Below are 15,988 nucleotides of genomic sequence, written 5' to 3'. Positions count from 1 at the left end.
GATACCTATATGCAATTACAAATTGAAACAAAGCATCAATTTTGACATTTCTGTTCGAAAATAACCTTCAATATCACGAGATCTGATACCGGAAGTAAATGTAAACATGGAAAGTCGTCGTCGTAAGTGTCAAGATCGAGTTTGTCTGTGTCAGTTCGTTTCACGTTATTTTGGCTAGACATCGCAGTTTGTCTGTCGCTTATTTGCTCATTGACTGATCTAATCTCTCGTCGCTATATGGCTGAAATGTTGATCATGTGACATGCAGCTTTAAGTTTGATTTATGTATTCACTCACTTACTCATGGCAAGAGGCGACTATGCTTGTAGAGGGGCGACTAACGGGATGGGGTGGTCAGGCTCCCTGCCTTGCTCGGTACATGACATCGTATCCCAGTTGTGTGGATCAATGCTCGTGACATCAATCACTGGATTGTCTGGTCGAGGCCCGATAATTTACAGACATTTTCACATGTTTTGACATTCACTCATTCCGGTCGCTATAAAGGGACAGTATGTTGGCGGTTCTATGTGTTTTTCAAGCAAGCATTACTGATACCTTTAGTTCATGCCTGATTCTATTCTCAAGTGCTGCTCAGCATTTGCCCAGAGTATACTTGCGTCAATCACAAACTGAAGAGAGAGCTTGTGTGTTTTTCTAACAGATGAGTTACAAAATACTAATTGCTAACTTGATTTGATACAAAGCCAGTGTTTACCGTTTCTTGCAGTCAGTCTGGAACCTCTGTCACATTGTCACGTCTTACACAGTCCATCCATATGTTTTTCATCTGTTTTATTTTGGACAAGTCTACACCCTTAGATAAACATATGAAATGAAATGTTTACCTTTCATTGAGAAAATGCAAATTAATCCTCCAATTGCTGTCATCAAAGCCCTACAGAGAGCTAGCGATACGGTTACTTTGATGTGTAAAGCTATATTGTCATGCACCTCACTGTCGCAGTTGTTGTACAGTAGTATGTCTATATAATTATGCAAAACAGTATGTAAAGCTCACCTGAAAGGCATGCATTAGGACCGTCTGTTCTTATTTCAGAGTAAGTGTGTTTGTTTACAAACAAGAGAAAAGTCAGGTCTATTTGTAAACCTACAGCTGTGGTGTGGTCACTGGAGCAGATACCGGTACTTCTCTCACAAAATAAGGCGAGTAGAGTCATGTAAGCTCAGGGTTATCGGCTATTGTTTTCAAACAATGTTCCTCGGGCTTGTGCTTGGTCATTATTTTGGAGTGTTTGAAAAAATAATTATCAATTGCTTCCTGAGTAGCAGATTTGGCATGTCCATAGTCTAATTTTCTTGTTTCTCTGCTCATGATCTTGATGTGTTCAACAAGCTCTGCCTCTTCTTCTGGTCCTTAATGTTGTTTTCCCAGTTGTAATAACTTGTCGATGTCAACATGACCTGTAACTGTTGTAATAACTTGTCAATGTCAACATGACCTCTGACAGTCTTGTGAGTGGGATGGTAACTCTCCAACATTTTGCTGCATGCTGCATCATTAATTCATTGATCCAAATCATATGCACTGGTTAAATCGTCTTGATTGAATGCCACATGGTAGGCACCGCTACTTGAAAAAATGACCCTGCAATTGCTAAAGTAACCACAAATGCTTTTAAATCTCTGATGAAATTTAAATACCGTATTCAACATAATAAGCACCCAGGGCGCTCTCAAAAATATAAATAGGGACTCTTATTAGAATATTATTTTGGTAAAAAAAACAGAGTTGAAAGGTCATAAATTTCGTGGTTTATGCTGACAGCCTGAGATATTTATATGCAACAGATATATTTTCCCAGAATTTAATTGACCATTATTAAGGGTGCATATAACACACAAGTGCGTATTATACACAAAAAAATAAGGCTTGTGTACATTGATCAATCGGAAGGGGTGCTAATTGGGATTGTTCAATTCGCAAATATCGCAGTGGGCGCTTGTAAGTTCGGGGCACTTATTACATCGAATACGGTACAAGGGTAATGCAGCTGCTAAATCAAATGCACCTGCCTCACTTGATAATATGCAACATCTTATCAATTCCAAATACTTTTTATTAGTATTCACAACTAGGCATCATCAGGTTTTGTGAAGTCAAATTTTAGAATTAACCTATATGGCAGAAAAGTGAAGATGGTAATGTTTTGACAAGATATGTTTACAGTCCAAAATATGTTGTTTTCATTGTATATAAATTTTGCTTACTTTCCAGATTTTTATATTTAACATGTTTTATGAAAAGTTGTAGGAGCACAGATACCCATCTTTACAACTCATGTGACCTCCCAACTTGCATGTGTTCTTCAATATTTTGAGATAAGTTCAACCATCAAATAATGGAGAACGATGAAAATAGCATGTCAGGATATGATGAAGCATGGCATAAAAGAATGAAGAAATAATGGAATTATTTAAGTAGAATATTGTCAGGATATTACTAAGTACTGATTAGATTGTGAATGCTAATGGAAGGATAAAGAAACCTTTATCTGAGCTTTTATAAGTGAGTTACAAGTAGTAAAGTATGCCGTGATTGACATCTCTTCTATTAAGGTTTGCTTATCCTGTCAACAATGAGAACTGTGCAGCTGTTGTGTCTGTAGTCCATGAGCGGCTTCTTGAGGGGGTTCTGGAGCGGAAATGGGGACAAGAAAGCCCTCAGATATATCAACAGGCCTCACAGAATTTGGTCCGCTCAGTTCAGAAGTCAGGCCTGCAGGGAACTTCTTTACTCGACTACTCAAACGAGCAAGAGGTATTTATGTGATGTAAAGATTCACAGTAGATATCAGTGTGTACCTGTTCCTGAATATGTTCATCTACTTAATTGATTATTGTGAGTGTCACGTGGATGCCATGCTGTCTCTATGGCTATTGACATGATAGATACATCGATCTCAAGCCATCCAACCTCCATTCTCTTTCAGATTAAATCCTCCTTGGGGCACTTATTGCATTTTCCTTGCTCAAGAAAATCTATATGACATAGTTGTAACCATTTTTCCTTAATAAAATGTTACCACACAAAAACTTCGTTTTTGTATGATATACGACCACCTTTTTACGACCACCTTTACAGTGCCTCACCCTCCACGGTGCCCAGCCCAGGGGGAGTAACTCTCACCCGAATCACTTTCCTTTATGTCATTTGACTGTCAAGACGTTTCATTTTTTCAAGAAAGTTTCAAAGAGGAACCTAATCGCTAACTGAGAGACCATGACTGACCAAACTGTATGTATGGTACATTTCTTTCTTTGCAAAGGCGTAATACCTCGCATTGTAAAGTTATAGTGTTGTAATTCTAATAGAAGAAGCGCCACGTGCACGGTACATTTGAATTCAAATGGCCGTAATGGCGTCCATTGTGTAGTTCCACTGTCTGACACATGTAACACCAAGGCCATCAAAACGGCTTGTTTTTTTGTTATATCATACAAAATTGAACTACAGGTTTCCTTTACATAAACCCTAGGTGGTGTGCTAGATTATAACTACACTTACCTTTTTTACGAGTTTTACACCTTAGCGCGTAACACGCCCCTTTGGTGTTAAAATTATACTACGGACATTGGCTATTAGTATCGCGTTCCAACTCACATTCTACATTACGCCTTTGCTTCTGTTTTCACAATTTTGCATGTATCTTTCCGATCTTTATATCGCACTGATACACTATTTTCCAGCCCCCCACCCAACCCGTCATGCCCCATCTGCCGGGAGTTTACCCCGAGAACTATGAAGCGTCTACACGCTGACCTCATCCACTTTAAGGGTCTACTTGAGGCGGGGGTGGACATTCACTCCAAGAAGGCCATTCTCCCCCATCTAAAAAGGGTAAAAACAAGGCAAAATCTATGCCTTCTGCTACAGTCTCCTCCGCCCCCTCTCGGGCCAGGGGGAGAGGGCTTTAGGGTCCCTGAGGTTCCTACACCTGCGCCCTCTCCTGCACCCTCTTTGGCAGACATTTCTGCTTTACTTAAGTCGCAGATGGCATCGATTATGGAGGAGGTTAAGTCCCAACTCTGAGAGGAGCTGCGGGCTGGGCTTTCCCCGTTGTCAGCGCCGGACGCGGCCTCGAGGCCCTGTGGAAAATGCCTGGCGTCTGCCGAGGCAGGCCACTTGGCCTCGGGGACGATCCGAGACCAGGCTTTGGCTCCGGGTCAAGGTTGCTCCCCAGCGGGGAGTGGAGGTCTCGTCCTCCGCACCTTTTTCCCTAGCAGAGCCTTCTCCAAGGCCGAGGCTTCCACTAGTGGATCTGTGGCCCAGAGCCAGGTGGGTTCCCTTGATCCCCCGGCACCCCGGAACCGGGATTCTGCTTCGGGCCGGGGCAGCCCGGGGATGCGAAGGCCCAGGCCTTCAGGCGTACTCTTCCTGTCTCGTACGCTACCTCTCTTGAGGATGAGTTGATTACGGTTGGCTCGGAATCGAGAGAGGAGGAGTGGATGGGATGACTCGGAGGCTTCGGGGAGCCCCAGGTGCGGCTCCGCATTTTGTCCTCCTTGGTGCACGAGGTCATCGATCCTCTGGTTTCGGGTGCCCGCAGGAAGTTTGACCTGCCCTAACTTATTAAGCGGTACCCGTTAGCAGAGGACAGTGATTTCGAGGTGCCAGTGGTCGACAAATGCGTCTGGACTTCTGATCCCCACCTTGGCTAAGGCCAAGCAGGACTGGCGGTTGCCCCCCTTTCCCATGTGCGGTGCAGAGCTGAAGGCTGCATACGTTTGTTGACGATCAATACCGTAATGCATGCCAACAGCTTCACATCTCCGTACACTCCGCCTATCGGTCTTCAGTACAGTGGGAGCTGGTGGGGGAGGGGCCGGCTGACTCCTTGGAGTTGGCTGCGCATGTGGACGGACGGAGTTCTGTGGGCATTCCCGCCAGTCCCTCTGGTTTCCAAGGTCCTATCTCAGCTAGCCACTCAGCCTGCGCGACTACTTGTGCTCCTGGCACCTCTTTGGTCGGCACAGAGTTGGTTTCCAGTAATACTCAGGTTTCTGGCTCAGCCTCCTGTTCTATTACCTTTACGACCGGACCTCCTATCCCAGAATGGGGCCCTCCACCCGAATCCCAGGATTCATTAGTGCAGCGGTTTTTAGCAGGTGTGGACAGGATCTGACCGCCTGTCCAGCGGATCAGTCCCCTTTGGGACTTGTCAATCGTTCGTTTACGGATCTGTCATCTCTCTCTCTTCAGCTATTGAGCTGGAAGACGGCGTTCCTTGTGGCGGTAACGTCCGGCAGACAGGGTCAGCCGAACCCTGAACTAACTGTCTTCCACCGGGACACAGTCAGTATTCGGCTGCCGGACTCTCACCGGTTGAAGGTTGCACAAGCCTTCCACGTGACGGCTGCTATTGAGCTACCTGCTCTTTCACAGCCTTCCTCATCGGGGACCACTGCAAGACATGCTCATGTCTTGGATGTCCGCAGGACCCTTAAGTCCTATATCAGCAGAACTAAGGGTATCCGTAAGGATAACCAACTATTATGCTGTTATGGCGGTAGGTGGCTGGCTCACCTGCGAGCAAACAATCTATCTTGAGGTGGATAGTTTCAACCATTTGTACAGCGTATACGCTTCAAGGCAGGGACCCGCCTAACAGGTTGAAGGCTCATTCCTTTAGAGCAGTGGCTATGTCACAAGCATATGCCGCAGTTCTGCCCATTGAGGAGATCTGCTTCGTGGCTATTTGGAGCCAGCCGAGCACGTTCATCAAACATTACCAACTTGACAAACACTCAAGCGAGCGTGCTCGATTTGGTCAGTCAGTTCTCCGAACCGGGCAAAGTTCTACATCTCTAGCCGATTGAGCCTTCGAGATTGTAGACCGACCTCTGGTTATACTGCTCAGTAATGGTCCGGATTTTATCTTCTGCGGTCGATAAATATCAGTCCTTAAGTAGTATAGGTAATAGGGGTTCTGGCTCACATCCACTGGAGTCAGATTTATATACCTATACTGCTACTACAGATGGAATTTTTTTTATGCAAAAATGATGATGCGATTCAACAATCTTCATGAGACTTATTAAAAGAAACATCAATATTAATTAATAATGAATAAAATTTACTATAGCCCACGAGGATATTGGAAAGGTATAGGAGCATAAAAAAATTAGCCACCGTGGCTAAGATATCTAAAGATGTGGCCAAGGATTGGTTAAAGAAACAAGCGATGTGGCAAATATATCTACCAGCACCTCATTATATACCGAGGAAGAAGTTTGATATTTTTACAATGAATGAAGTTATCAGGCTGACCTCTTGTTTCTTCCCCATGATAAGGTAAGACGCAAAATGTATAAATAACCGTAGTGGATGTGGCTAGTCGATACAAAGAGGCTGAGCCAATAACCTCGAAAGATTCAATAGAAGTAGCTAATGCACTGAGCCGTATATATAAACGCGGACCACTAAATGGCCTAAGCTATTTCAAGTAGATCCTGGTCGCAACTTCATGGGATCAATAGCTAAACTGTTAACAAAGCACAATGTCGAAATCAGGCATGGTGAAAAAGAGGCCCACCGTAGTCAAGCTATCGTTGAAAGATTTAACCGAACATTAGTGGAACGTTTGTTTGGGTATCAGTATGAGATCGAAATGAAATCGGAACGATAGCTTGACTACTGTGGGTCTCTTTTTCACCACGCCTGATTTCGACATCGTGCTTTAACAGAGTGTGCACCATCAGGGAATTTAACAAAAAAATTAGCACCAGAGGCACTTACTAAAATCGACTGATTAGTAATATAGGATGATTTCATATTTAAGTTATGATATAGTATCACTGTATATTTAATATGTATGTTACACTCCCGGGAATACCAAATGGTCAGTCTATTGAACTGCTTCATACTATCGATAACTCGGATGGACAACTTGAAGTCGCTCTCTGCGATGTAACGTATTACCCTCGGTGGATCAATATAAGTGCTGCGAGAAGAAATACTCAGACAATAATAAATAGAAAAAAACACATTATACCTGATGGGTTTTACAGTGTATGCTCACTCAATGATGAATTTTTTAAGCCTTTGGGAATTAGTCTCACACAAAATGAGTCGAATGGGATGCTGATTTTGAACTCTGGAGAAAAGCAAGTAATTTTTGCCTGGAACATAGCAGATACACTTGGACTTGCACGCGGAGTAGGATTAAAACCACCCAACAAAACAGTGCATGAAGTTAAATTACCCGATTTAGTTCCCTATAAAGAGTTGTGCATCCATCTTGATCAGATAAGTACGACGGATAATATTCACCTAGAAAGTCCTTCAACTCTACTCAGAGCTGTTCCAGTCAAAGATGAAAAATACAATAGCGGTAGAACGGAATCTTTCTCATCATTACAATATAACAAATTAAAGCGTGGTATTATTTCAGATCTCAAAATTTCTGTATTAGATGTAAAACATCAACCTGTACATATAGGATACTTGAGTGTAACACTCCATATTATAAATAATGGTTGATTCATCAGGCCCTGGAACACTCAGACAATGTAATACAATTGCGCTTTCCGATCTCGGAGACACAGAAGGATTTGGTAAACCTGGTACCGATGGTAAGTTATACGCTTTACACTTACAAGATAATGTATACAAGCAGAAAGAAGTTACATTCACAGGTAATCTAGGAGATTTAAGCGATGTCAACGTTAGTAGACTCCATAAAAACACTTTGTATAATCTTACTCTCAACGATGATAATAAATGGACTATGATCGAAGCAAACATCGAGTGGCTACTGAATATTGTCATTACCCCACCGTATGTGATGATCGGTAAGGCACATAATTTAACTAAGATAATAAATAGTGGGGTCGTACTCGGGGCTTATATCCCGTCAAAACGACAAAGTGTGTTAGTCACACCCATGCCAGAAAACCCAGGTTATATGTTATATAGTCGTCCGGCATAAAAAAATGTTCGTTTAAAATTGGTTATTGAATTCAATGATATTAAACAGAACTTGAGTGCAATACCTAATCTTTCTACACTTATTATTGAAGTCTTGTTCGGAGATGCACCGGAAGATGCCTTCGAAATACTACCAGGTCTATCGATTAAATGGCTAAAGAAACACCAATGTCAATGTTGCAGTATTATTCATATTGAAGCATCACCCATTGCAACAGCATTTCTCTTACTAAGATATTCATGCCGTATAATATACATTTGACAAGGTTGATGTATACTCTCAAAACATTGAAGCAAGAACAATAAAAGACTATTATATGATATAATAATAATATGGATTTATATCCAGCGCTCGATGAAGTTGATGAATTTCGATTACATCAAATAAGCGACATAAAACATCGAATAGAGAAGGAGAGGGAGTTGAGACTTGGATTGTATAAAAAGTATCGCAGAGCCGTGAATGCTCTCGACGGAGTTGACACCACACTTGTAACGGCTAGCATGGGACTTGGTGTAGCCGGTGTCGGTTTATTATTAACTATAATTGCCGAGCCTATCGTACTTGGCATGCAAATAGGCGCCGGACTGGCAGGAATAGCGATAAAATTCATTTCTCGTAAGTTGCAAAAGAAAGCATGAAAACACGATTATATTCGGATACTCGCCGAAGCAAAGTTGAACAGCATTTAGGACCATATTTCAACAGCAATGGCTGATTGTAAGATATCCGAAGAGGAGTTTCGTTTAGTGTTGTCAGAACTCACCAAATACAACGCAATGAAGCAGGAGATTCGATTGAAGACCAGTGGTATTAGAAGCGAAGACGAGGAAAAAAGTTCATAGAACAGGGGAGACAACAATTAATCCAAGTCAAAACCAACATTTAGAAGAGTGCTTACATAAATATATAATAATGGAATTTGGTTTAATCTCATGACGATCGTTGAATCGCATCATCATTTTTGCATAAAAAATTCCATCTATAGTAGCAGTATAGGTATATAAATCTGACTCCAGTGGAAGTGAGCCAGAACCCCTATTACCTATACTACTCCTTACTACTCGATAATACTCATTTCTGCACACACACTCCTTCGATCCTCAGGGAACCTCTGACCTAGTTTTGCACAGGTTAAGTCTTGCAGGATCTTCGCCCCTATCTCACTTGTTCAAACAAAGATGGCTATTTTATAGTATATGGTCGACCACGCCCTGTCTCTAGCCCGCGCCTCTCGACGGTGGTGTCTCATGATAAGGTTGGTTCCATTTACTGAACTCTTTTTATTCATTGAAATAATCAGAATACGATGTATTTATTTACGCTTGTTGCTGATGGATGCCACTTCCTAGATTATCTTTAGGAGTCTATCTTGATGCAATAAGTGCCCCAAGGAGGATTTAATCCGAAAGAGAATTTTACAAACCTGTAGCGGTTATGAATTCTCTGATGAAATCCTCCTTGGGGCAAGGCCACCCACCTCCCCACATTCCGTCAGCATTTGACATATGGAAAGTGATTTGGGTGAGAGTTACTCCCCCTGGCGTGGGTCGCCGTGGAGGGTGAGGCACTGTAAAGGTGAACGTATATCATACAAAAACGAAGTTTTTTGTGTGGTAACAACTATGGTTACAACTATGTCATATAGATTTTCTTGAACAAGGAAAATGCAATAAGTGCCCCAAGGAGGATTTCATCAGAGAATTCATAACCTCTACAGGTTTGTCAAAATTTCTATCAGACTGCTACTAATTGTATGCCCATCCATTGTTCACCTACTACTAGACACTAGTGTCAGTGACACGAAAGTCATTTGTTCATACAATATGTATATCAAGGTATAGGATTCCTGCTAAACATGTGTGACAAGTCCTCTTGCCTGAACTTGTCTTTTGTGCTCAGTTCTTTAGTGTCCAATGTTGTCGTAAGAGTAGTCCAAAAATTATCATTATCAAGAGATGGCATCTGTCACTGGTTTGCCTGGTCCAAAGTGGACTATTTATCTGCTGGATAACTGATGACTGCTACAATGGTTAAACAATATTCACTCCGACATTCACAACTCATATCCACAGAATTCCTAATTCTTCTGTCTCTTGTCTCAGATGACTCTGACAATTCCAGTGGCTCCTCTACTCCAGGTAGTAGAGCTTCATCCCGAGAGGCATCAGTAGAGAGAACTGGCTCTATGCCAGTACAGATCTCCCAGCGGGTGCCCTCTAAAGTGTCACTGACTTCTGGGGTGTCGGACGAGGCCACCTTCCCATCCACTACATCCCTTGCCGCAGGGAACCTGGCAACAGTGAAGGGTAACCAGCACTACTTGTGTCAGGTGTTGGTAAACACTTGCTTATTTTATAATATATGCATCATAAAGATCAGTTAAGGTCTGTTTTTTAATATTAGGTCACAATTAAAATGTTATCAGACTTTCATCCCTGCCAGCCTCGTTACCAAACATGGCATTACATCATTTGTTGCCCCCAACTTCTCTCAGTAGAAGAAAGTCAGGACATGGGTTACCTTTTTTCTTTATTTGATGAAATTCACTATACACCATGAAAAAATGTTAGGGATCATGAATATTTTGGGGATACTTTTATGAAATTATGTGCTCAGTCTTCATTACAAAAATATCCTCTAAAATATTCCGGCGAAATCACATCATGTACAGTCCATGTACACAGATCCCTTGAACAGTTTGTTTTCAGGATATGACTATTGCACTTTTCACTATTCTCTGGGACAGCCGCAGCATTATAAATTCTGCTGCACGTATTGTTTTTAGTTCCATATTAAAACAAAATACTTGTAAATATTCAGTGTCTCAAACACACAACCTTGGCAGTGAAATGGTGCAATACTAAAAATAATGCTAACGATAATAATCTGATCATGGTTGCCGTAAATAATGGTGAGTTGGTACGATCTGCTGATCACTTCACACACAATTTCGCTGAAGACAATGTAAACAATATTGAATGAACTCTTGAATAAATTGCTACAATAGATCTCACAAGTCCAGATACACAATGAACAACAAAGTGTGCAAGAAGAAGAAAATAGGGTTGTTAAATATTCCAGAGTACCCTTTTATTTTGTTATTTTACTTAAACATTGTTTATTCATGTTAATAAATCTTTTGGATATTAAAACAATATTGGGTTATGCAGCATTTTAAGAAAACAATAATTAAGAGTATAATCATTGTTTTATAGTGAGATTGTAAAATTGTGTTAAGAAAATTAATACTAATTCACGGAATGTTAAAAATATAACGCAACGGTGATGCTACTTTTAAGATACACAAAGCTGGTTAACTGGTTGGTAAGCATGGAAGATTGTGTGTGCTGTTGATAACATACATTTGATAACATGAAGATTCACTGAAGTTGAGGTCTGTGAGTTACAATAGTACCAAAGTTTGGTCTTCCTCCCTGAAAACATACCATAGTGAACAGCACTAGCTGCTTCAAGTTGGACAAAGAGACCCATTTTTCCGGACCTATACATTTAAGTAGGGAGGCCCTTTCCTGGTCTGATTGTACACAACTGTTCACCAATATAACTGATCAACAATGGTATTATAATCAGTGAATTGGAACGTTGGTCCTGAAAAACATTGGCATTGGTATTATAACCAGGGTGGCATTTTAACCAGGGTGGCACTATAACCAGATGGCATTATGACCAGGTACAACTATTTTGGGTTACATACTAGTTCGGACAGATCCAGACAAAGAGATGCCCACTCACTCTATTTTTCCAAAAGCCTTTTCCCGAGAACCAATCATGTTTTTTTAGCCTAAAATATATAAATGCTTCATATTTAAAAAAAAATTAGATGAAGATCAAATAATTGATTTTTTGTGGCCTTAATAACAGTGGTTAATATTCTTTTTTTTACCACATATGACTGTAGATAAGCCAAATTTTGAGGACCAGAAAAAGGATTCTATAGAAAGGGGTTGGCTTATGTACGAGTTACACTTTCATAAAACTCTTTTTCTGTTGGTAAAAAAACTACATCGTATCGCTACAGGTGAATGAACAATGCTGTAACAAATTTTGTCAATGAAAATGTGAAATTTGCGATTAAACATCACAAGAATAGGTGATTTACTGTTTCGATTGTATTTCTTGTTGTGCTAGGCATTGTTTTATATGCAGGGATAAAGATTTCTGTGTGTATTGTCTCGTAAACTAAGCCAGAAATAGCAATCAGCTCTACACATGTAGTCTCCCAGTCTACCAGTGATTACGTTAAAACATGCCCAATAATTTAACGGAAAAGAATTTTGATGCAATGATCGGAAAAAATAATATCTTAAATTACTATTTTTCTACGAATAATATATTCTGATATCGCTTTATTTTAATTGCAGGTTTTACCATATATCTTCAAAATAATGATAACCATAACCAGGGTTTTGCAGCAAAGTAGCACTTTTGTGTATTGATCGTTACTTTTTTCACAAATCAATTGACAAATCACTGTTGAGGTTTCGGCGGACTCGCTATTTCCATCACAAAAACAATATGTTGACATATAATCATCAAACTACAACATATATAAGTTTAACGAGTCAAAGTATGGCACTCATGATATATGTATCTATTCTCTCTCAACTAAGGTTCATTTCAAGGTGTCAATAGATGTACCGTAGTCTAGATATATATTAAACACTTTTTATTACCAATGGGATAACGGCAGGATTAACTTTGTGTAATTCAATACAGATTTGTTGATATTCTATTTCCAATGACATTACAACGAGATATAGTTTTATGTTGGGGGGCCGGCTTATCTACCGCACATAACATTTTGATACAGATTTAAAGGACCTAGTTAATACCTCAGCTTATCTATTTTTTTGGCTTATCTATGGTCGGCATATACGGTAATTTAGCCAGTAACTATTTGATTGAGCATGTTTGCAGTTGTGTTTGTTTAAAACAGGTTGCTGTTCCACAAATTGATCAGAGTACTTTGACTATCAAAGTATACAAGCCAGAATCTAAGCTAGTGTATTGAATCCAAAGAATAGAACTTTGTGTTGCAGGGAATGATGACAGCAGCAGCCAATCAGAAGAGAGTTCTGAGGGTCAGGCTGTAGATGACCATGTCCAGAAGCGGACGTTGTCAAGTGTGCTCAGTCGTCTTGGCAACATTCTAGATAGGCGTAGCAATGTAAGTTGACAAACACTTAGTGCCAAGAGAGGCAAACTTACAAAACAATTTTCGGGTTTTGTTTGCATGAAAATTTTTACTTTCTGTTTTGTGTGTTTTTCATAAAGTTTAGATCAGAGATAAACAGTTAGAAGATGACTTTCTTTTCTGTGGAAAACCTTTCACAGAATTGGGAATCAGAATGCCATGCCTTGTTGTCAGGGTGGTTAGTCTAGGTGGACCCATGATGATCCGGCTTAGAAAAGGTCTTCAGGCACCCAGGGTTGCTGTAAGAGGCGACTATGCTTGTTGTAAGTATGTGATCATATCCCAATTGCGTGGATCAATGCTCATGATATCAGTCACTGGATTGTCTGGTCCAGACTCGATTATTGACAGACTTCCATCATATAGCTTGAATATTGTTAGGTGTGGTATTAAACAACAAACAAACCAAACAGTCTAGGCTGAGGCAACATGTTCAATGTGTGACATTATACACTGTGTGGTCCACTGGCGTGATACTGATGAGACTATCTCCCCAACAGACCCTGCAGACGTACAAGGACAGTGACTTTAAGCAGTATTGGATGCCCGACAGCAGCTGTAAGGAGTGTTATGATTGTGGGGACAAGTTCACCACGTTCCGCCGCCGCCATCACTGCAGGATCTGTGGACAGATCTTCTGTAGCAAGTGTTGCAACCAGGAACTACCAGGGAAGATCATTGGATATAAAGGCAGGTTGTCTGAATCTATCGCTTGATGTGAATATTGTGTGCTGCTCTGAAGATACACCAAAACTAAGAGAAAAAAACCAATTTGAATTGTCATTGAAAGGAATACTGCCCACTAGTTTCAGGTTAGAAGTTCTCGAGAACCACCTTGTCAGCCAGGGGTTTTCCCTGGTGGAAATGCCAAAATATATGATATCAGCTTTCAACTATTTTGGTCTTATTGAGGGTAGATGTTGAGATCTGTATACTGTGTACTGCCCAGGTATCCTGGTTATAGTGAGGGTATATATTGAGATCTGTGTATTGTGCAGTTATCCTGGTTATAGTGAGGGTATATATTGAGATAAGTGTATTGGGCAGTTATCCTGGTTATAGTGAGGGTATATATTGAGAACTGTGTATTGTGCAGTTATCCTGGTTATAGTGAGGGTATATATTGAGATCTGTGTATTGTGCAGTTATCCTGGTTATAGTGAGGGTATATATTGAAATCTGTGTATTGGGCAGTTATCCTGGTTATAGTGAGGGTATATATTGAGATCTGTGTATTGGGCAGTTATCCTGGTTATAGTGAGGGTATATACTGAGATCTGTGTATTGGGCAGTTATCCTGGTTATAGGGACGGTATATATTGAGATCTGTGTATTGGGCAGTTATCCTGGTTATAGTGAGGGTATATATTGAGATCTGTGTATTGTGCAGTTATCCTGGTTATAGTGAGGGTATGTATTGATATCTGTGTATTGGGCAGTTACCCAGGTTATAGTGGCGGTATATATTGAGAACTGTGTATTGTGCAGTTACCCAGGTTATAGTGAGGGTATATATTGAGAACTGTGTATTGTGCAGTTATCCAGGTTATAGTGAGGGTATATATTGAGATCTGTGTATTGGGCAGTTATCCTGGTTTTTGTGAAGGTATATCTTGGAACCGTGATCTGTATTGAGCCCAGTTCTGGTTATAGAAGAGGGTTTCTGTGTTGTAGGTGGTATCCGAGTCTGCATCTACTGCTGTAAAGTGGTTTTGCGCTACGCCCAGCAGTCCGACCAAGCTGGAGATGTCAAAGTGTCCAGGGAAGACTTGAGGAGCCTCTCCATAGACTTTGAGTCAGGCAGCTTCCAGGATCTTGGAATCTGGAGTCCCAACCTACGTCGTATCTCCAGCATCAGGGAAGACAGTCCTCAGACAGGGTACGTTCTGTTTGTGATCAGACAGGGTACGTTCTGTTTGTGATAAGACAGGGTGGGCACACGTTCTGTTTGTGATCAGACAGGGTACGTTCTGTTTGTGATCAGACAGGGTACATTCTGTTTGTGATCAGACATGGTATGTTCTGTTTGTGATCAGACAGGGTATGTTCTGTTTGTGATCAAAAATGGTACATTCTGTTTGTGATCAGACAGGGTACTTTCTGTTTGTGATCAGACATGGTACGTTCTGTTTGTGATCAGACAGGGCACAGGTTCTGTTTGTGATCAGACAGGGTACTTTCTGTTTGTGGTCTGACGGTACATTCCATTTGAAATCAAATGACAGAGTGGAAGTTCTGTTTGTGATGTCCGGGCTGTTGTAGCATCTCCAGAATGATTGCCTGGCTGTTGTAGTATCTCCATAATGATTGCCTGGCTGTTGTAGTATCTCCATAATGATTGCCTGGCTGTTGTAGCATCTCCTGAATGATTGCCTGGCTGTTGTAGTATCTCCATAATGATTGCCTGACTGTTGTAGTATCTCCATAATGATTGCCTGACTGTTGTAGTATCTCCATAATGATTGCCTGGCTGTTGTAGCATCTCCATAATGATTGCCTGGCTGTTGTAGCATCTCCAGAATGATTGCCTGGCTGTTGTAGTATCTCCATAATGATTGCCTGACTGTTGTAGTATCTCCATAATGATTGCCTGGCTGTTGTAGTATCTCCATAATGATTGCCTGACTGTTGTAGTATCTCCATAATGATTGCCTGGCTGTTGTAGTATCTCCATAATGATTCCTGGCCGTTGTAGTATCTCCAGAATGATTGCCTGGCTCTTGTAGTATCTCCAGAATGATTGCTTGGCTGTTGTAGTATCTCCATAATGATTGCCTGACTGTTGTAGTATCTCCATAATGATTGCCTGGCTGTTGCA

The 15,988-nt window shown here is 40.9% G+C and overlaps 1 protein-coding gene across 2 annotated transcripts in view; it reads left to right on the top strand.

Moving 5' to 3' along the window:
* The first annotated feature begins 93 nt into the window (after positions 1–93).
* LOC139473535 (1-phosphatidylinositol 3-phosphate 5-kinase-like) overlaps positions 94–15,988 on the top strand; it is a 98,582-nt gene continuing 82,687 nt past the window's right edge. Inside the window, exons 1-7 of one of the 2 annotated variants that reach the window (XM_071256154.1) lie at positions 94–122; positions 1,061–1,167; positions 2,581–2,782; positions 10,058–10,261; positions 13,016–13,143; positions 13,671–13,860; positions 14,845–15,049. In XM_071256154.1, coding sequence (XP_071112255.1) covers positions 2,668–2,782; positions 10,058–10,261; positions 13,016–13,143; positions 13,671–13,860; positions 14,845–15,049 — 842 coding nt within the window. In that variant the 5' untranslated portion in view covers positions 94–122; positions 1,061–1,167; positions 2,581–2,667. Of the gene's footprint in view, positions 150–1,060; positions 1,168–2,580; positions 2,783–10,057; positions 10,262–13,015; positions 13,144–13,670; positions 13,861–14,844; positions 15,050–15,988 lie in introns of both variants that reach the window. The other variant, XM_071256153.1, reaches the window with a different exon arrangement.

The sequence above is a fragment of the Haliotis cracherodii genome, unplaced genomic scaffold, assembly GCF_022045235.1.
Source record: "Haliotis cracherodii isolate W230 unplaced genomic scaffold, xgHalCrac1.p SCAF_29, whole genome shotgun sequence".
In the NCBI taxonomy this organism is placed as follows: Eukaryota; Metazoa; Mollusca; class Gastropoda; order Lepetellida; family Haliotidae; genus Haliotis; species Haliotis cracherodii.
The sequence above is the reverse complement of the archived record's forward strand: the minus strand, read 5'-3'. Positions and strand labels throughout refer to the sequence as shown.